We start from the raw sequence: 18154 nt of genomic DNA on the forward strand, positions 1-18154 counted from the left end.
GTCAGTCGGAGATACACCATATTATGTAGTGTGTATTTCTGCCATCAGTATGATCAGTTCATGAGAGTCCTCTGTAAGCTACAGTGTGGTCATACCCAAACATGCACATACACAGACAGACAGACAGACAGACAGACAGACAGACAGACAGACAGACAGACAGACAGACAGACAGACAGATAGACAGACAGACAGACAGACAGAAAACAGATTCAGATACATACATACATACATACATACATACATACATACATACATACATACATACATACATACATACATACATACATACATACATACATACATACATACATACACTACTTTGAAATTTGAAGGTATTTTCAAAGGCAATACAAGAGAAAAAGTACACGTACTAGGTACAGGTGTTTATCTTTCGTCGTCGTTTTCACGTGACACCAGTACATTGCTCTAATCTTTTTGTCTGACACCGTTATATTGTAGGCTGACATAATTTTATACCCGTTGGTCTACGTAAGGTTCTGCTCCCTCCAACCTATTACAAAGTTTTATTTGATAGTTCCACAAAAATTATCAACAAATTACTTTACGTATGTAGTACTCGGCAAAGATTGTCGACAAAATTCAAATCCACGTACACCCCCAGTTAACTCGTTGTTATACGCCATGTATGTTGTTCTTCCGTCTGATTACGCGAGTGCGTTCAAAAGAGCTTTCCATATCCACCAGATTTATTGTGACGTCACAAAATTTGTTAATTTTGCAGACCCAGTTTTCACACAAAAAAAATAACAAATCCGCTATTTCCCTTTATTACCTAGATCGCTTTAATAGGCTTTAAATTAAAGAGAATTATATGAGTAAATCTCATTGTTGGATCTATCTCTGGCTTTGTCATTTGGATTTAGCTCTTCAAAGACATAGTGTGTTATTATTACGGCACAGCAATACTCGACAACTGGTCCTCTATAGTTCGTTTCCTTGGGGAGTCATTGTTGTAAGTCTCTCAGAATGATGAGTTTAGCATTCCACAATTAGCTCACACCCATCTGCTCCGTCTGTGTTATCACTACAGAGAGATCTTGCCAACTTTTCATAGATTCGTGCCGTTTTTTCAATGTTCATTTTAAAGCTAATCTTTCTAGTCGGCGAGCCTCTTTTCTAACTGAAAACCAATCTAGTAACTAGATCAGGTGGTCTATGTTTCACAAGTTTATGACAGGAGTTGTATACAGGACAGCAAGTTAGTGTAGGCAGTAATTCGAGTTTAAAACTCAAGACAGTCATACATATACATTTTTTGTTAGTTTCCTTCTTCTGTACACAGCATTACTTTGCGATTTAGATTTATTGATTGATTGCAAGCTAATAGTTTCAAGTTGCCAGTTGTTAGGTTACCCCACCCACCTTGATAAAGGAATCTGTATACAGAACCGTTACAAAAGCTCTATACATGAACCGAATCAACGAATTCGTTTCCCTTTCTTCTGACTATAAAGGCAATGCGACTTAAGCTTCAAATACAGCGCCTACTCTTTTTTTCTGATGCAACATTTTGTACGTATACCGTTTTTGTTTTTTCGGAGACGGGCTAAGATTTGTGAGTACTGTTTTCGTAACTTGACGATTCAATCAAACATTTAAGAATATGAGATTACACACTTCACTTGTTCCAACTGTTGAGATAATTAACTTGATATAGCAACATGACACGGACAGATTTAAATTCTTAATTATTTAATTCGGATGTCATTTAATGAAATTGATTAATGACTCACGTTCCTACTGTTGGAAAGACACAATTTTAATTTAAAAGTAATGAAATATACATGATGTGTGTCGGTGACAGTAAACATTATTATTGCTCCATCATCCCACCTCATGTATATTGTTTCACCGACATTTTATAGTGTTTTCGAAATATGAATGTACTTGCATTGATTGCAACGAGCATCGTGTGATATAATGTTGTTGGTACAAAGTTTGTAGCTTTTTGTCAACAATGATTGGATGTTGATATCGACATTACCATGGTATATTGGGGATAATAAGTTAGTATTGTTTGTTTGTTTGTTTGTTTGTTTGTTTGTTTGTTTACAGACAGAGAAAAAAACGCAATGTTTACGACTTTCAACTGTAGCTGCTATAAAGTTACTTTCTACTATGGTCGCAAAAAGATGCAAATATATTCAGAACATCAAACGGAACGATGTGGAAATTATGGTGTCAAAGAGCAAGTTAAAAAGTTATCATAAACCGATTTATCTTCACTTACTACTTTTCAAGTACATGTAAAACCTTCGAAAAAAAGCAACAATTTGAAAATGCGTACTTTTCACTTTATTGCCATATAAATCACTTGATTCACAGCATGGCCTTATCTATTGGTTTGTAATATTCTTCAGTTATATGCACTTCCTCTACCATCCACTCTGTGTAATGAACTCAGCGTCTACATAAACACCACCATTATACAAACATTACAATCTGTTGGTTTCTAACCAGGAAAAATGATAGCGAAACCAAGAAGTATTTCACGTGAGAATTCAATCTAAGATAAGAACATTTTCACCGTCGTCTACAGCTGAGATTAGGTTATTTAAGCTTAGAGTTCGTCGGAAATCCCAGAAGAGAAAAAATACCAGGTTTATCATATTCCTGGCTTTGATCGAAGCGAATTCAGTCTGCCTGTCTAAGGTGACCGAAATGTAAACTTTACTAGTGGGTAATTGTTCAGAGGGTGCGGACACGTGTCAGATTGTTATTATTGTTTGATTAGAACACGTCAGAATTTGAATGGGACACGTGTCGTTGTATTGCCTAGCAACGGCAGTTGCTAGCTGCCTCCTGAACAATCTGATTCATGCATGGCCATGGATTGAATTCTTCGAGTTCAACTTGTTGTTATTTTGAATCGGCCGACGTCTTCGTGAAGTTTTGGTTTATACGATAGACTTTGATTATTCATTTGTTAGAAGGCAATACCTCTCAGCATAAACTGGTTCAATAACAAATACAATATCCCATATTGACACCTACAACATGTTTAACTCCATTTTCTTCACAGTAGAATGTACGTTGACATTGAGATCACTCCGAAAACCTCTTGCATTACCTATCAGACTGACTGACTGACTGACTGACTGACTGACTGACTGACTGACTTACCGATTGTCTGTCTGTCTGTCTGTCTGTCTGTCTGTCTGTCTGTCTGTCTGTCTGTCTGTCTGTCTGTCTGCCTGCCTGCCTGCCTGCCTGCCTGCCCGTCTATCTCTGTAACTAACTAACTAACTAACTAACTAACTAACTAACTAACTAACTAACTAAATATGTATGTATGTATGTATGTATGTATGTATGTATGTATGTATGTATGTATGTATGTATGTATGTATGTATGTATGTATGTATGTATGTATGTGTGTGTGTATTTGCGCGCGTGCGTACGTGTATGTATGTATGTATGTATGTATGTATGTATGTATGTATGTGTGTATATGTGCACGCGTGCGTGCGTACGTACGTGCGTGCGTGCGTGTGTGTGTGCGCGCATGCGTGCGTGCGTGTGTATGTATGTATGTATGTATGTATGTATGTATGTATGTATGTATGTATGTACGTATGATGTCAGATATATGGGTACGTAGGTAGGTGGGTAGGTAAGCATATCTGTAGGTGGGTAGGTAGGCATGTATTTAGGTGGATGGATAGGTAATCGGGTAGGTATGTAGGTATAATTGTATGTGGGTAGGTAGAAGGTAGGTTGATATGATGTAGGTTGGTATTAGAAAGTAGGTAGGTAGGTACAATGTATGTATGCATGTAGGTAGGTAGGTAGGTAGGTAGGTACAATGTATGTATGTATGTATGTATGTATGTATGTATGTATGTATGTATGTATGTATGTATGTATGTATGTATGTATGTATGTATGTATGTATGCATGCATGTAGGTAGGTAGGTAGGTAGGTAGGTAGGTAGGTGAAAAGTAAATTATGTATATATTTCTTATTTCAATTTTTATGTGTTTTACATAAAACATTAACGAAAATTTTAACAGTGGATATTTCAAAAGGAAACACATTACATATGAAAATATCACTTGCGGCACAACTACGTTACTCTACTTATTTCACATAACTCATCCAGTAATTTCAATTTTGGTGAATTCAATATTTGGATGTTAAGAAGAGGCTTGATCAAATTAACGTAAGAGAGAAAAGAAACACAAGTGCTTTTTTTTTTAAAGTACACCGCACTCGTCGAGATAGAATAAAAAAAAACAGGTCGCTGATTTGATTGGCAGTTTGTTTAATATTTCCGTGTATGTACGATTTCAGGAAACGATCAAGCCCTATTCATTTCAACCAGCATGTTTTACAGGAGTATCATTCAAATCTTATAATCGACCATTTCCATAATCGATAAATATTTTTAAAATGAAGCCTTTGTGACACTTTCGCGTTTCTTTATTTGTACTTTCAAAAACGTCAAAAGAGAAACCTACATACGTACATTATCCCGATGAAAAAGTCCTTTTAGGATAGTAAGCCTGAAGCTAAAAATGTCACTCTTATGAATGGATAGACTTGCTATGAGTATTCCCAAATCAATGGTCTTTATTAAGTGTAAAAGAAAAACCATAATGCACACCAGAATACACAAAAGAGGCACTCTGACTTCCCATCAAATCAATGCTTAATATAATTACATCGATCTACAGTCAGTATAGTTATCACTGCATAGCAAAACGAAATTTCTCATTTGTTTTACGGATGCGGTTGAAGAAATTTTAGTTCATTTGGTAAAATTTATTTCTCAAATGCATTCATTTTTAATTTGTGTATATGTATGTATCCCCCATTCAATACATCCTTTGGGTGTCCGAATCTAAATGTCAATTTTGATTTTCTGATTTGCTGCACCGTGTATTGAAATGTGAACTTTTGGAAGATTGAATCATAATATGAATAGAATCTACGGGAAACAGTTATAAGTTTTCGTGTGGTCCAGTAATGTATTGTTTATTTAGTCTCTCACGATTGATCGACCACCTTGAGGGCATGGTTTCAGTGCTCCTCATCTCACGCTCCCTTTAACACTCAGATGCATGCTGTTCCGAAATTTTAATAGCTGAATGATGTGCTATTCGTGGTTCTCGGTGTCACGGTGGAATACACTCAAGCAATTAAGCCAAAGTGGTTAAAGTTTAACGTTTCTTTAAAATAACATAATGAATTTCTACCATTTCTCTCTGTTTGACGGGTACTGCCGAAATGCCCTGGCTTTGCTTTAGTTAAAAATGTTCAACAGAGACGACCATCACAAATGTCAACATTCTTATTTTCAAGTCCAAAGTTTTGTATACAAAACAAACGTACACGTTTATACCGAGTTCAGATGTCATTGACACAACTGAAGTACATGTACTAAAGTGTAACAGTGACGTCACATCATTAAAGGTCTTTTGTTTTTAGGTTCACTGTTGCGAAATCGGACAAAAGCGGTTGTAGATTTCTTTGTTCAACAAAAGTACAAAAGTTTCAGGGTTCAATATTTGGACGACATGTATTTTTGGAGAGAAGTTCATTCTGTTGCGCTTCTTTTTTTTCTCTCGTCTTCAGTATTTCTGCTAATCCCATATTACGCCATGGCAAAACTGTCGAAGTAGAAAACTTAGAAACAAAGCTGTATTTTTGTGATATTACTCCACGGTGATCATGGTGTTCGTCATACTATAAAAGTTAGTTTGTTACAGTAAGCAACCTACATTTACTCTGTGTCCACATATCTGTCCGACAAATCAACGCGATTGATGTTTTTAAGTACTCGTAACAAACAATCCCTGGCCAATGGCCACATTCCAAGCCCGTTTCCTTGGTTACCAACTTCTACGATACTAGTCACAAATTAAAGATAAAGATTCCACATCTAGTAGTTGAGACTGACTTGGGTCATTTCTTTGTCAAATTTACCATTTGTAAGGAGAAAGGAAAAAAAAGGGTGAAGTAAAGTAGAAAGGGGGGATAGTGTATTTTTGACATCACAGGTAAAGTGATGAAGTTTACTTAAAACGAAGTGGATTACTCAAAATCAGTCAAAAATTTTGACTGGAATTGAGAGGGGGAGGTGGGGGATACTCTCATGGGGAATCACACCAATCAAGTTACGTGTGTACACTCATTGACATGGATGACAAACCAATCGAAAAACTACAAACAGTCACTGCAAAGAAATCAATGCAAAGTCGTCCATTGTGTGAGCACAGTGCCTAATAACAACGTTCATGATTTTGCAATGATTAAAATATCGAGTGCCAATCGTTGTAAGTGCATTGTACATGTATCACGATTGTACTGAGGGGCCACCAGTCAACGTTGTGTGAATTCTACCGCTGTATATAAGACCAGGCTTCTTATTATACAGGCAAACAAATGGCATTTTCCGCAGTTTAATTTCAATCAAAGCGCATTGGCAGAACGGCGAAGCGTGCGCCTACAGCAACCACCAATCAGAGCGCGAGTCTAAACTTACCACAAAAACGGATATTCAGGAGAAAAGTCACATTTTTGGCTCTTCAGTCACTTTCGAAGCAAATATATGCTTAGCGCTATATCTCAATCTATTTTCTCCTCCTCACAAAAATTTGAAGTCGAAGAACCGAATAAACTGTTCAACTTGAAGATGGACTATTCTTATCTAGGCCAGAACGCGTACGAATCATGTTTATCCGGAGTCGACACCGGCGGCCTTGGCATTCCGACATCCTACGGCGATTACGGAACTTGCAACCAGCCCAACCAAACGGCGCCGTATCCGTACGGTGGTATCCGTTCTTCCGTAAACTACGGTTCTGGAACAACAAGCATGACAGGAGCATGTAATATCCCCAGTATGATGGATCATCAACCAGTGACGCAGTGTTCGCCGTACAGCTCAGGTAAGCCTCGTACACAGCTTTTTATTAAATTTCTTCCTTCTCGTAATCACATCTAAGCAGTCTCCTAACTTGGTAAACGTCCAACTTAAGTCTGCTTACATCGACAGAAATACACATTTAGCAATTCCCTTAATCAAATTTTCTCCGATTTTCTTTTTGTTTCTGCTGTTATTTATGGTCGTTTATGAACTTACTCCATAATTATAGCTTGATTCGATCATTGTTCTATCGCTGATTTGATTTATTAGCAAAGACTGGCCATAATTTCGTTATGTTCGCTCACTATACCCTATATGTTTTTCTTATTATCTGAATTATGAAATACAATGTAAGCACCAAATGTAACTTTAACATGTTAGTCCGAAAATAATATATATTTTTCTCTTTCGCAAACTAATTCCTGCCTTGTTAGCCAATCTAACAGAATTAACATTCTCATAAGTTTACATTTGAGTAGCGTGTCACTTTTTTCGAGCGAAATACCTCACAACCTAAATAAGCAAATCACCTTAGTGGAGCTAACTCAATTTTTTTTCTCGCCGTCTGCAAATATAATATCATAAGGCAACATTTATAAATGAGACATCGGCGAGTCTACACCAAGACTAGGATTGTATTTTGAAAGGGAGAGAGACAAATCGGCGACCGTGCGAGGTATAAGATTGACGACCGTTCTGAACGCTAAAACATCTTTAGTTTCGCAATCCGTAATGGGAAAGCCGTTGAACGAGTCTATTAAGATCTCTACTGGAATGTGCATATTCTTGAATTGTGTGTGTAATTTATTCTGGCAAGAGAATGTTTTTATACCTGAGTGAAGAATTCATGAATTATCCAAATACGGCGGGTTTTTTTTGTCTTATCGAACAACAGACAACAGCGACCGTGAATGCTCTCTTTCATTCAATCAATCAGTGAATGACCAGTTACCGAGATCATGTGTTTTGTACATGGTCAATTTTGTTTCAATATCGACTTCGATCCGAACGAAAGTTGAAAGAATCGTCGATGTTTTTGACAATAAGACCGGAAGAAATCCTTAACAAAGCAAGTGGTAGTGATTTTTGATAAGCAGACATACTGCACTGAGGAATTCGGTCTTCATCAAGATGCCCAATAATGCGATTCTTACTTTCACTTTCTATGACTGTATACCTTTTTGGCACAGTCCAAGCTATTTGACCAATCGTAAACTCGAGGTGTGTCAACTTTTCGGTGAGCTAAACGCAACGAAAGTCTCCACCAAAAATCGTTTCACGTTTGGAAAGAAAGTAAATGGTATGACATTAACGCAAATCGATGCTACACACTATTATGTGAAATTCGATTTCTACTCAGGCGAACAAGACGAACATTTGGGACTAAGCTTAAAAAGACTCGAGTTTCACACAAATCGAGATACAAAGAATATGTTATACTAACAATACTTATATAATTTGGGTTGACTTCTTACAAATCACACGTTCGGTGTTCGTAAAGTTCTAGCCGAAGTGCAACGCCAAGCAGTAAGAGTAAATGTGTTTGACCATGCATGTTTGTGAATGTAATGCTATAACTGTTTGTCTCTGCCAATTCACTTTTGACCGGTATCAATTAACACCAGAAGTAAATCTTTTATCCAATTATACGGTCGCGTGCCACATTACAAGAACGTACCTGCAGCACTGATGTTTTTACAAGTATTGAACTATTCCTGTCAACGCTACACATGCTATGGTGTCTTCATTCAACCCCCTTGATTTGTCTTTCAAGTAAGCTCAAGAAAAAACAAAGTTATGACTTTTGGCTATAACACCAACCCAAGGTCACAAAGACAATTATTCTGACCAAAATCCTATTAGGAGAAAGTGTGTGAGTATTTGTCTGGGATCGGATCGTCGAGTTTAAAACAAATGAAGGAATTTTAAGTCAGGATACGGCAGACGCCGGGATTTATTGACGTGAATGGTGACTGCGGATCGGATCGGACTAGCCGCCGCACTGGGACTTGAGTTTAGTGCTACCGTCCGTCTGATATGCACATCAGTAATTAAGATAAATGAGAAACCATAGACTGTTACTTATCATGGGATTCCCGGAATTAAGCCCAAGTCTTAAGTTACATCGAAGTATAAGACGTCGCGAGATTTAACAAAACCATTTTCGCATAAGACTTGACGTACAAATTCATGTTTGGATGTATTCGATATCGCACCGTATATGTCAAAAAATTGCTACAAACTGTTTGCACACTCGAAAATAGTCGACTTCTTACCAAATAGGAAAAAAATCGTACTGAATTTAAAATGTTCTTGTCTATGACGAAAACAAAATGTTGGGAAATATTATATTGTAGGTTATTTGTGAATTCTTCCATTGATCATGTCCTTATTATACATCACGGTCCTGTATACTCATGAATTCGTATTCGTGCATGTTATTCTTTTATTTTAAACAGTTTTGATACCAATTGAAAGTATTTTTTCCTCTTTGGTGTCAAGTGCGTTATTGTAGAAGTAATGTATTAAAAGCTCTTTGTTGAATTCAACCACTTTTGAAGGAAATGGCTATTGATGATTCTAAGCTCTACGCACAAAGCTCACAGGAAAACACTCATTGTTCCAACAATTTAATCGATGGCGCGATTTTAAAAAGAGAACGACACTTGAGTAACTACATATGTCACAAAATAACCTACCAAGGCAATAAGGAGGACTGGTCCCGTAAAACAGACACTTCTAGATATAGTGTTCTATAATCATCCAAAATGTTGTTGTGTTGCCATTAAAAGTACTTGCCGTTGAGGACTCTATCTGTAGACATTGCAATTGAACTGGTCTCGGGTGCAGTCATCGAAATGTCAGTTTTGTAAATATAAAATTGTATTTTAACCATTTTCATTGATCATCTGGCTTTGACATGACACAAGATATTTGGTGTAGAAAAAAATAAGGTAGAGCGTTTTTCATGTAGTGAATGAACAGTCAGTGCAACCTACCTAAAATGTGAAGTACACTATTAAATTTAAAATCGTAAACCTGAAGTTCACTTTTTTATGCGCCGAAAACAACCTATTTGATCTGTTTCTCTTTATATGGCAAAAACTGTTCCTGCCATTCTTTGTCTAAGAGAAGTATCATTCTGATATTTCTTCATATCTTTAATAATTATTTCATTTCCGAAAAAAAATATCATGCTATATACGTCAAATTGCTGTCATAAAATTGTAATATTTGTTGGCCGTTTCCAGATCAATGGAGTAACCATTTTACGCTGTGGTGAACTCTCTAAACAATGCATTTGGATATACTTCACCGACTTTTAAATTTCAGAAACTGTTTGAATCAATACTGAGATAAAATATCAAATATTTGTAGTTACATAAACTTTTCCTTTCCTCAAAAAGCACACCAAAGTAACATTTGTACGAGAATCGTTCATGAAGTAGAGCGGGACAATGAAGCAATCGTTGTGTCGCGTGCCTTTCATACCCCCGAGAACGAAAGCCAACACCCGCTGAGCACCAAATCGATTATATCTTATTTACACCATAATTACAATGTTCAAACTTTAAGACATGTTACTATTATTGCCCAAAATGAACGAGTCGATGGGATAAGACAAAGGTAGCTAAGAAGCTGTTATCAGAAATCAATAATATCAGCTGCCAGCATGTCGTCCAGTTATTGTTGGATGTCGAAGTTCGATACGCTACGAGTCTGTCACGGTCGTTTTTTATCACGACGTTATTCTTTTCTTTTCTTTTTAAAGTTTCACCTGAAATCATTACAAATAAAGCGCTATAAATGGCAGATATTCAACAATAAATACCAATTCTAAATATGCCATGGACATTTCGGGAAAAAAGTGTACTATTGTATAAATTTCGTTCAATTTACGACATCTCGTAGTGTCGTCTGCCTTCCGAGATAGCGCGGGCTCCATTTTCATGGATGACAGATTGCGTTGTTTGTTCGTTCTAATTATGATTCACTCGTTTTCCGCGCTGACAGGATTATGGCTGTTTTCCTTTGCTGCTCGTTATTGATTGCCAACTTTATCCTGATTTCGTATTCATATGGCTAATCCCACATACCCCAAAATAAAGAGTTATTCAAGGGACCAAGACGATAAATTTTAAACACACAATTGAACAAGTACTAACTTTGCATGATTTGAAGTGGAGTTTAATTACGGCGCCACGTGTATCAATCCGTAGAGACTTGTTACATTCTAGGCTATGAGGTTTTCCATCTATGTTTTCAGTCCATGTTGGTCCTTGTTCCCGCGTCCGGTTCGACCCACCAAAAACACCGTGACACGTGTCGTAGTGAGAGACAGATGATACTCTACTATCTGTCACCAAAATGTAATGTTTAAAACGACAACCGTCAGGGATGAGTTTAAGCGTTACAAAGTGCATTGCAGAGATAAACGATGGAGATGTGAATAAATATACAGATTGTATATAAAGTCCATCGATGCGGGATTGAAGCATGACTTCGTTATATTTCATGTGATAAAGTAACATTGAATATAATTAAAGAAACACAATGAGTAAATCCAATAAAAAAACGGGAAAAAATCAACGCTTTCTACGATAACCGTATCTGCACTGGGTGTATTGAGCCACCTGTCAAACTACCTAAACTAGTACGTGTATATTTTGGGGGGATTTCGCATGTTTTGTTAACTTATACCAAAGCCGCTATCGGCGATAAGAAACAAGGCTATTCATTCTCCGATTTTTCGTTAAAGGTAAGGTTCCGTTGACGCCATTGCAAAAATCAGTTTAAAACCGGTATCAATAATAGTGACTGAATTATGCAGTATACAATACACACATAATAAGTTTCTTAAAATTTGATTTTTGTTCACAATATACATGGATTGCATATTTACACATTTGACTGTATCTTTTTCTTTCAAAACATTAATTGTCAAAGATGGCTCTTCTTATTCTGTTGTCGCACAAAAAACCGTAAGATGTGGACAGTCCTAATATTGTATTTCCATTTTGCTATATCTTGAAAACAACATACAAAGACGATCTGACAAATTCGTCACATTTCGGTGCAAATTTTACGTGAATATCATAATCGGAATAAAATGAAATTTTGTTATGCCTTTTAATTACTTTTACGGTGAGAAGATCTTGTACCTAAATGTTATCCGATTTGATAACTTCTTCGAGATAAAAATTATCTACTTTCAAAAGTTTCTAGCTAGATTTCGGCACACACATATTACTTCCTAATTAATATATGGAACTTGATGAAAAACAAGCTTATAACGGATTGGGCTGTGGTGAGTTTCTTGTGTTCGGTTCCGTTCAACCTTAAGAAAACTTTACCAACCACGAACGTTATTGGAATCACTGAGATTTAAGAAACTAACAGATTTCATGTTTATGCCGGATACCTTTTACTTGGTTACCCAGCATTGCGGCATTGTGTTAACGTATACATACGTGACGTGTGTGGGTGTGGTGCATTGCATACAAAGCTCCGCTCAATCTTACAAAATTTTACCGACCGTGCGTGAAGGTATTGAAATAATATGGATATATATACATAGGATATATTGAAAAAACCGGCGACAGACTATATGTTTATACCTCGTACCGTACACATGGTTACCACTCAGAAACGTAGCGGTTAAACAAGAAATAAACCGCTATGAAACTTGAACATATGATAATAGTGTCCTGAAACCTGAAACGCGAACTTTGGATGAGACGAAGGGGTTTAATTTTATAGAGCAAACTGAAAATTGTTTATTCATTTAGTAGCAACAAGGTTTTAATCTACTAAACAAACTTTTGAAATTTAAGCGATATACGAGTAATAAACCATATTACTAATACGGTGGACCAATTCAATGGTATATAGCTGAGTTCAAACACACGATGATAATCGATTGTCGGTTGATTGTCTTTCGCTTTAACGTATTCGAGAAAATTAATAATAAAATCGCGAAGTCTCGCAAGAAATAGTGGATGCGAAAACTGACATCAACTTAAAAAGACAATATAAAACTATTCTTCCACTCTGTAATGGCTGTATATCTGATAGGAAGAACTAAACAACAAAGAGACCATGGAAAACAATGGAAAACCTGAACTAGAAACTCACACTTGAAAAAATATATAATAAAATCAAAATAAAAAATCTACCTACCCACCTATTTTAAAATTGAATGTAATCGGAACCACATAATTTTTTTACGCCTAACTGCCGACAATCGCAAACTACGTTTATTATCAGCAAAAACCAAAACCCATACACAATAATCGGCAAAATTAAATGTTGCGTGTCGATCCTTGCTTAATATTGAAAATGGATAAGACAAAAATGATACATTGAATTTCTATGATATGAATCTATAACATAAATTTCATACATTTACATATAATGTTACCCTAAATTGCGTGATTATTCTAGAGTGATAAAAATTCACATTTCATGTTTACTTTTCGCTTGGCTATTATGTGACTTTAATATCAAAATAACATTATTTTCAATATTCCTTCTATATTGATAGGTGTACCTTATATGCATCGTATATTGCATGACAGTACCGGAGCCAGTGGCAGTGGTGGTGGCTCGGAAAAACGAAAACAACGTCGTATTCGAACAACGTTCACAAGCGCTCAGTTAAAGGAACTTGAACGTGCCTTTCAAGAAACACATTATCCAGACATCTACAAACGAGAAGAATTGGCACTGAAAACAGACTTAACTGAAGCGCGCGTACAGGTAAAAAAAATAGTGTTTAATACGTATCACAAATACTTAAACAACGGTGAATTAGGTAGGAAATGTACCCTGATGTAATGAGATGGTCACAATATTGAATTTGGTATAAATTGTTTCCTAGTGAAGACAAATAAAAAACACTCTTTTTCTTTAAATTTCTCTCCATCAATATTCACTAATACAAGTGATACAAACAACATTGGCGCCATTTTGTATTGTGGATTGACACGTACATATATTTCATGAAATGATTATGACTGGTTATGGAAAGATATATTAATTTTGTAAGATTTGACTGATGGAAAGATATATTAATTTTGTAAGATTTGTCTGATGGAAATATATATTAATTTTGCAAGATTCAATAGGCATTCAAAATAGATAACACCTGTTCGATATTGGTTGTGATTCTTTTTATTTAGTGATTTGACAGTTTTGTGGCGGAGGCTTTTTATGATATGACTTTGTAACTTTTAAAACAATGAGATCGTGTGATATGGAGGGAGGTGTCGATTTGTAGTGTTTATTAAAGTCAAAACAACCCCTGAATTTTGGGCAGTGAATCTGATTCAAAAACTAAGTTTATCAGATCATAGTCCAATCATTGTATAACGTATAGACGAGTACAACTATTATTACTGAAAATTGGAAAAATAAGCAAACAAAAATCAATAATATGACCTTATAAAGATGATGAAATGAAAATTTGATGAATTATTCTTGATTATTGCCAAACAAAGAACGACGTTCATAAACAGTGATTTATTCACACACGTTGGCCAAAACGTAGTGAACTTATAGTTGTGATCGCAATCGTGCCTGAAGTGTCAATCTTTGCAGAAACACTACGAGATGTAAGTAGTATCGCGTGTCATTAATTTCACTTTATGATTAAAAAACTGTGAACCCCTTGATTTGTGTGTAATTGAATTAAGATTCTCTCGGGACAAGGGAAGTGTGATCTATTAATTGGTTTATCTTAATTCTCAACAGTCTCGACTATCTAGACATTTAATAACACTGGGTTTCATTGGGACATCTTATCCTATTGAAATAATGACAGTCAGTGTTGGAGAAAAGTAGAGTATGTCATAGCACAATGACTCAATCTAAATGAAGCGAATGTACATTTTGAAAGGGTTTACCTTTAAAAAAAAAGAAAGAAAAGAAAACCCGTCCGGTAACAGTCCCAAAATTCATACTTTATGCTAATACGTTTAAAAGTAATATAACAAAGAGCTGTATTAGTTTCAAATTCGTCATCTAGTTGAAATGTTAAAACTTGAAAATCAGATGTAAGTTTTCTCGATGCTACATTTGTATGACTCGCCTGTCTACTTCTTCATTTCAACACGTCATTACTATCACATATAGTGTATTGTTGTTAGGGCAGTTTGTAGGTTTGTTGATGATACACGTACGTCAATGTACAGTCAGCAATTCTACCTAAAATATGACAACTATTGATTTTGCTGGAACGTCAGATATAAATGAGTTTTTAAACAGAAGAGACAAAGGTTGACTATGATACAGGGTGTAGTGTAAGTGGTTTTCAAAGTTAAAATTGACAAACGTAAACATAAACGGATTTATGAGGGCAAATTGAAATGAAAAATTAGTAAAGAATCACTGCTTAATAATGATGAAACAACTACAACTTAAAGCAAAGAACAGTTGAAGTATTTATTTTATCTAATTATTTCATTCATTCATTTCTTTATCCTTTCCTCATACAGGTCTGGTTTCAAAACAGAAGAGCTAAATTTAGGAAAGGTGATAAAGCAAACCAAACAACGAAGTTGAAGAAAAAGAATCCCAAAAACAACACAACAGTGGAAGAAAAAACATCAAGTACGGAGACATCAGGTAAACCGATCAAAAATCATCTTTAATTCCAGTTCAGTTGTTTTTATTTTAAAATGGATACTATTTTTAAAGATATTTCTGCGTCTTGTCTGACAATGCATAAATAATTTGTTTCGCGAAAAAAGTAAATCCAGGGGTCTCTTTCAATCTAATGTATTATCATATCCAGGTAAACACATACTAGTATTAAGCGCGTATTTAGTTTTTTATACATCCGTTTTCTTGTAGTCGCTATATTATGAAGGTTTTGATCGATACTACGTAAGCACAACTTTTCTTCAACCGGGTATACGTATTCAGAGTGAACGAGAGTAAACGTACTGATAACGAGTAAGATCATATTTGCGTTGTTGAGCGTGTAGGCTGTTAAACACGAATATTTTAATTTCTTCAAATCTTTTTATCCAAATCACATCCATACATTTTTTTCTCGCTTTTGCCTAACACAAACATGAAAGATTGGAGTGTTTTTTGTACCGTATTCTCACCTATTCACAGTAACCCGTCTTGTTCAAACATAAAATCGACGTGTTTAGAGAGAAAACTGTTGAACAATGTCTGCAATTGGGGTGTTCAAACACACAGTGTAATTGCCATCCACAGGGGCCGTAACCCACCATCTGTGCCTCTCTCCAATGCGAGCAAGATTCGGGTGAAATTAAAACGCCATTGCCGAGAACATTTCTCTAAAACTAGGGAACAATTATAACTATATCCTTGCCGAATTTGCTAAATTTGCGATTATGGGATATATAAAGCAAAATGTCCAGTACTACTAGGAACATTTACGTGCACATTAATTTACTCTTCACTTCTATATAGTTTGAAAACACTCTGCAGATGGCATTCAATTTTGGATACACAACTAAACTGTTCGACTCCAGAGTGGACTTTGATATAGAATAATGATTATGATTATGCTGTGGTTGACGTTTTAATTTTTTATGAACGTGATGCGAAAATCGAATTTTTCTAGAGTTTTAATAGGGAAATAATGTTTACCTCGTGCTCTTCAACGTATTCATCGTTCTTCACCTCTCTATTTTTTCAATATTTCGTTTCTAAATATGACCATATTTTTGGCGTCAAATAAGCAATGCTGAGGGGATTGTAAACATTAATGAATTGTTTTATCAGAGCAACGGATCACAAACCAAAGTATTTAGTCTGCCTTTTTTTTGTTAAAGATATTAACCGACAATTATTATACTACCATCAAACCGAGACCCATGCAGACAAACTTTCCTGTGTTTAGTATAACATCTGGGAATAAATGCATATAGATATAAAACTAATTGATCTAGCAATCAAAAGCAAGGAAGCGATTGGTTATTTGATAAAGTTTGATGTTAGGAAAATCCTGAAGCGCGTTTAATTGGGATTTGAGATGAACTAAAATTAACTATAATACCGTTGCGATTTCATTACCCTTTCTCGTTGTGTTGTACCGTGTTGTGGTGTGATGCGGTGCGTTGTGTTGTGTTGTGCTGCGCTGCGCTGCGCTGCGCTGTGCTGTGCTGTGCTGTGTTGTGTTGTGTTGTGTTGTGTTGTGTTGTGTTGTGTTGTGTTGTGTTGTGTTGTGTTGTGTTGCGTTGCGTTGCGTTGCGTTGCGTTGCATTGCGTTGCGTTGTTTCAATGCAACCAAATCTTCATGATAGTTTTTCAATTTATATGACACAGATTTTCCTATGATTTCCAGGTAAAAGTCACACACCAACAACTACGTCAGGATGGTCATCCACCTCTTCGCCGTCATCGTCCGTGGCTGCTTCTAGCACGACTAACAACTCACAACACCAGAAGGCCGGTCCATTCGCCAGTGTCCTGTCGTCATTACCACACTGTACCACTTCGCATGCCAAGAACACCTCATCTACCTTGTATCCAATAAACTATTGATTTGCCTGTGTTATTTATGGAGCCGATTTAAAGAGACATTGATTATTTTGATTCGTATTAGATCTCCCTGATACTGGGTATACGGCCTGGCATCAAATCCACATGACTGAACACTGGCTTACCCAACAGCACACACACACACACACACACACACACACACACACACACACACACACACACACACACACACACACACACACACAACTCAATTGGTTTTAATTTAACGTATTATCTGCCACCAAATCCTTCACAAGAATTCTCTCTTTTTATAAAAAATAATAATAATTCATTTTGAACAGCAAGGTCGTATGACGTTCACGAATATCACAAATTTACAATACATACACAATGAATGAAATCAGCCCAAAGGTAAACTCACCTCATAAGCATGAGTATTTGAAATTAGACACAGCATCGGATATTTATTCAAACTATAAGTGCAATAATGTGACACCGCAGTGCAATGGACAAGTAATTCAATTGGGAAATGAACATTTTTTTTTACAAAGTGATGATAGAGTTTCAGGAAGTTAGGGTAGAATCTTACAATACAATAAATGATATGGGTTGATACAAATTACTGTTTGGAATAAAGCGACACAATATTCTGACAACAGTCTTTGCTAAACGTTATAGAACTCAACAAATGATAGAATGCACTTCTCATTCTCGCATAATGCCGTACAATAATATTTTTTTCTTCCTTCGTTTTTTTTATTGGAGAATATTTGTA

The 18154-nt window shown here is 36.0% G+C and overlaps 1 protein-coding gene across 1 annotated transcript; it reads left to right on the forward strand.

Annotated features, from left to right (window-relative positions):
* Positions 1–6663: 6663 nt before the first annotated feature.
* Positions 6664–17421, forward strand: LOC144439503 (paired mesoderm homeobox protein 2B-like). Its single transcript, XM_078128798.1, has 4 exons — positions 6664–6919; positions 13442–13656; positions 15393–15522; positions 17222–17421. Exons 1-4 carry the CDS (start codon positions 6664–6666, stop codon positions 17419–17421), a joined length of 801 nt encoding a protein of 266 aa, XP_077984924.1.
* The last annotated feature ends 733 nt before the right edge of the window (positions 17422–18154 follow it).

The sequence above is a fragment of the Glandiceps talaboti genome, chromosome 8 (assembly GCF_964340395.1).
Source record: "Glandiceps talaboti chromosome 8, keGlaTala1.1, whole genome shotgun sequence".
In the NCBI taxonomy this organism is placed as follows: domain Eukaryota; kingdom Metazoa; phylum Hemichordata; class Enteropneusta; family Spengelidae; genus Glandiceps; species Glandiceps talaboti.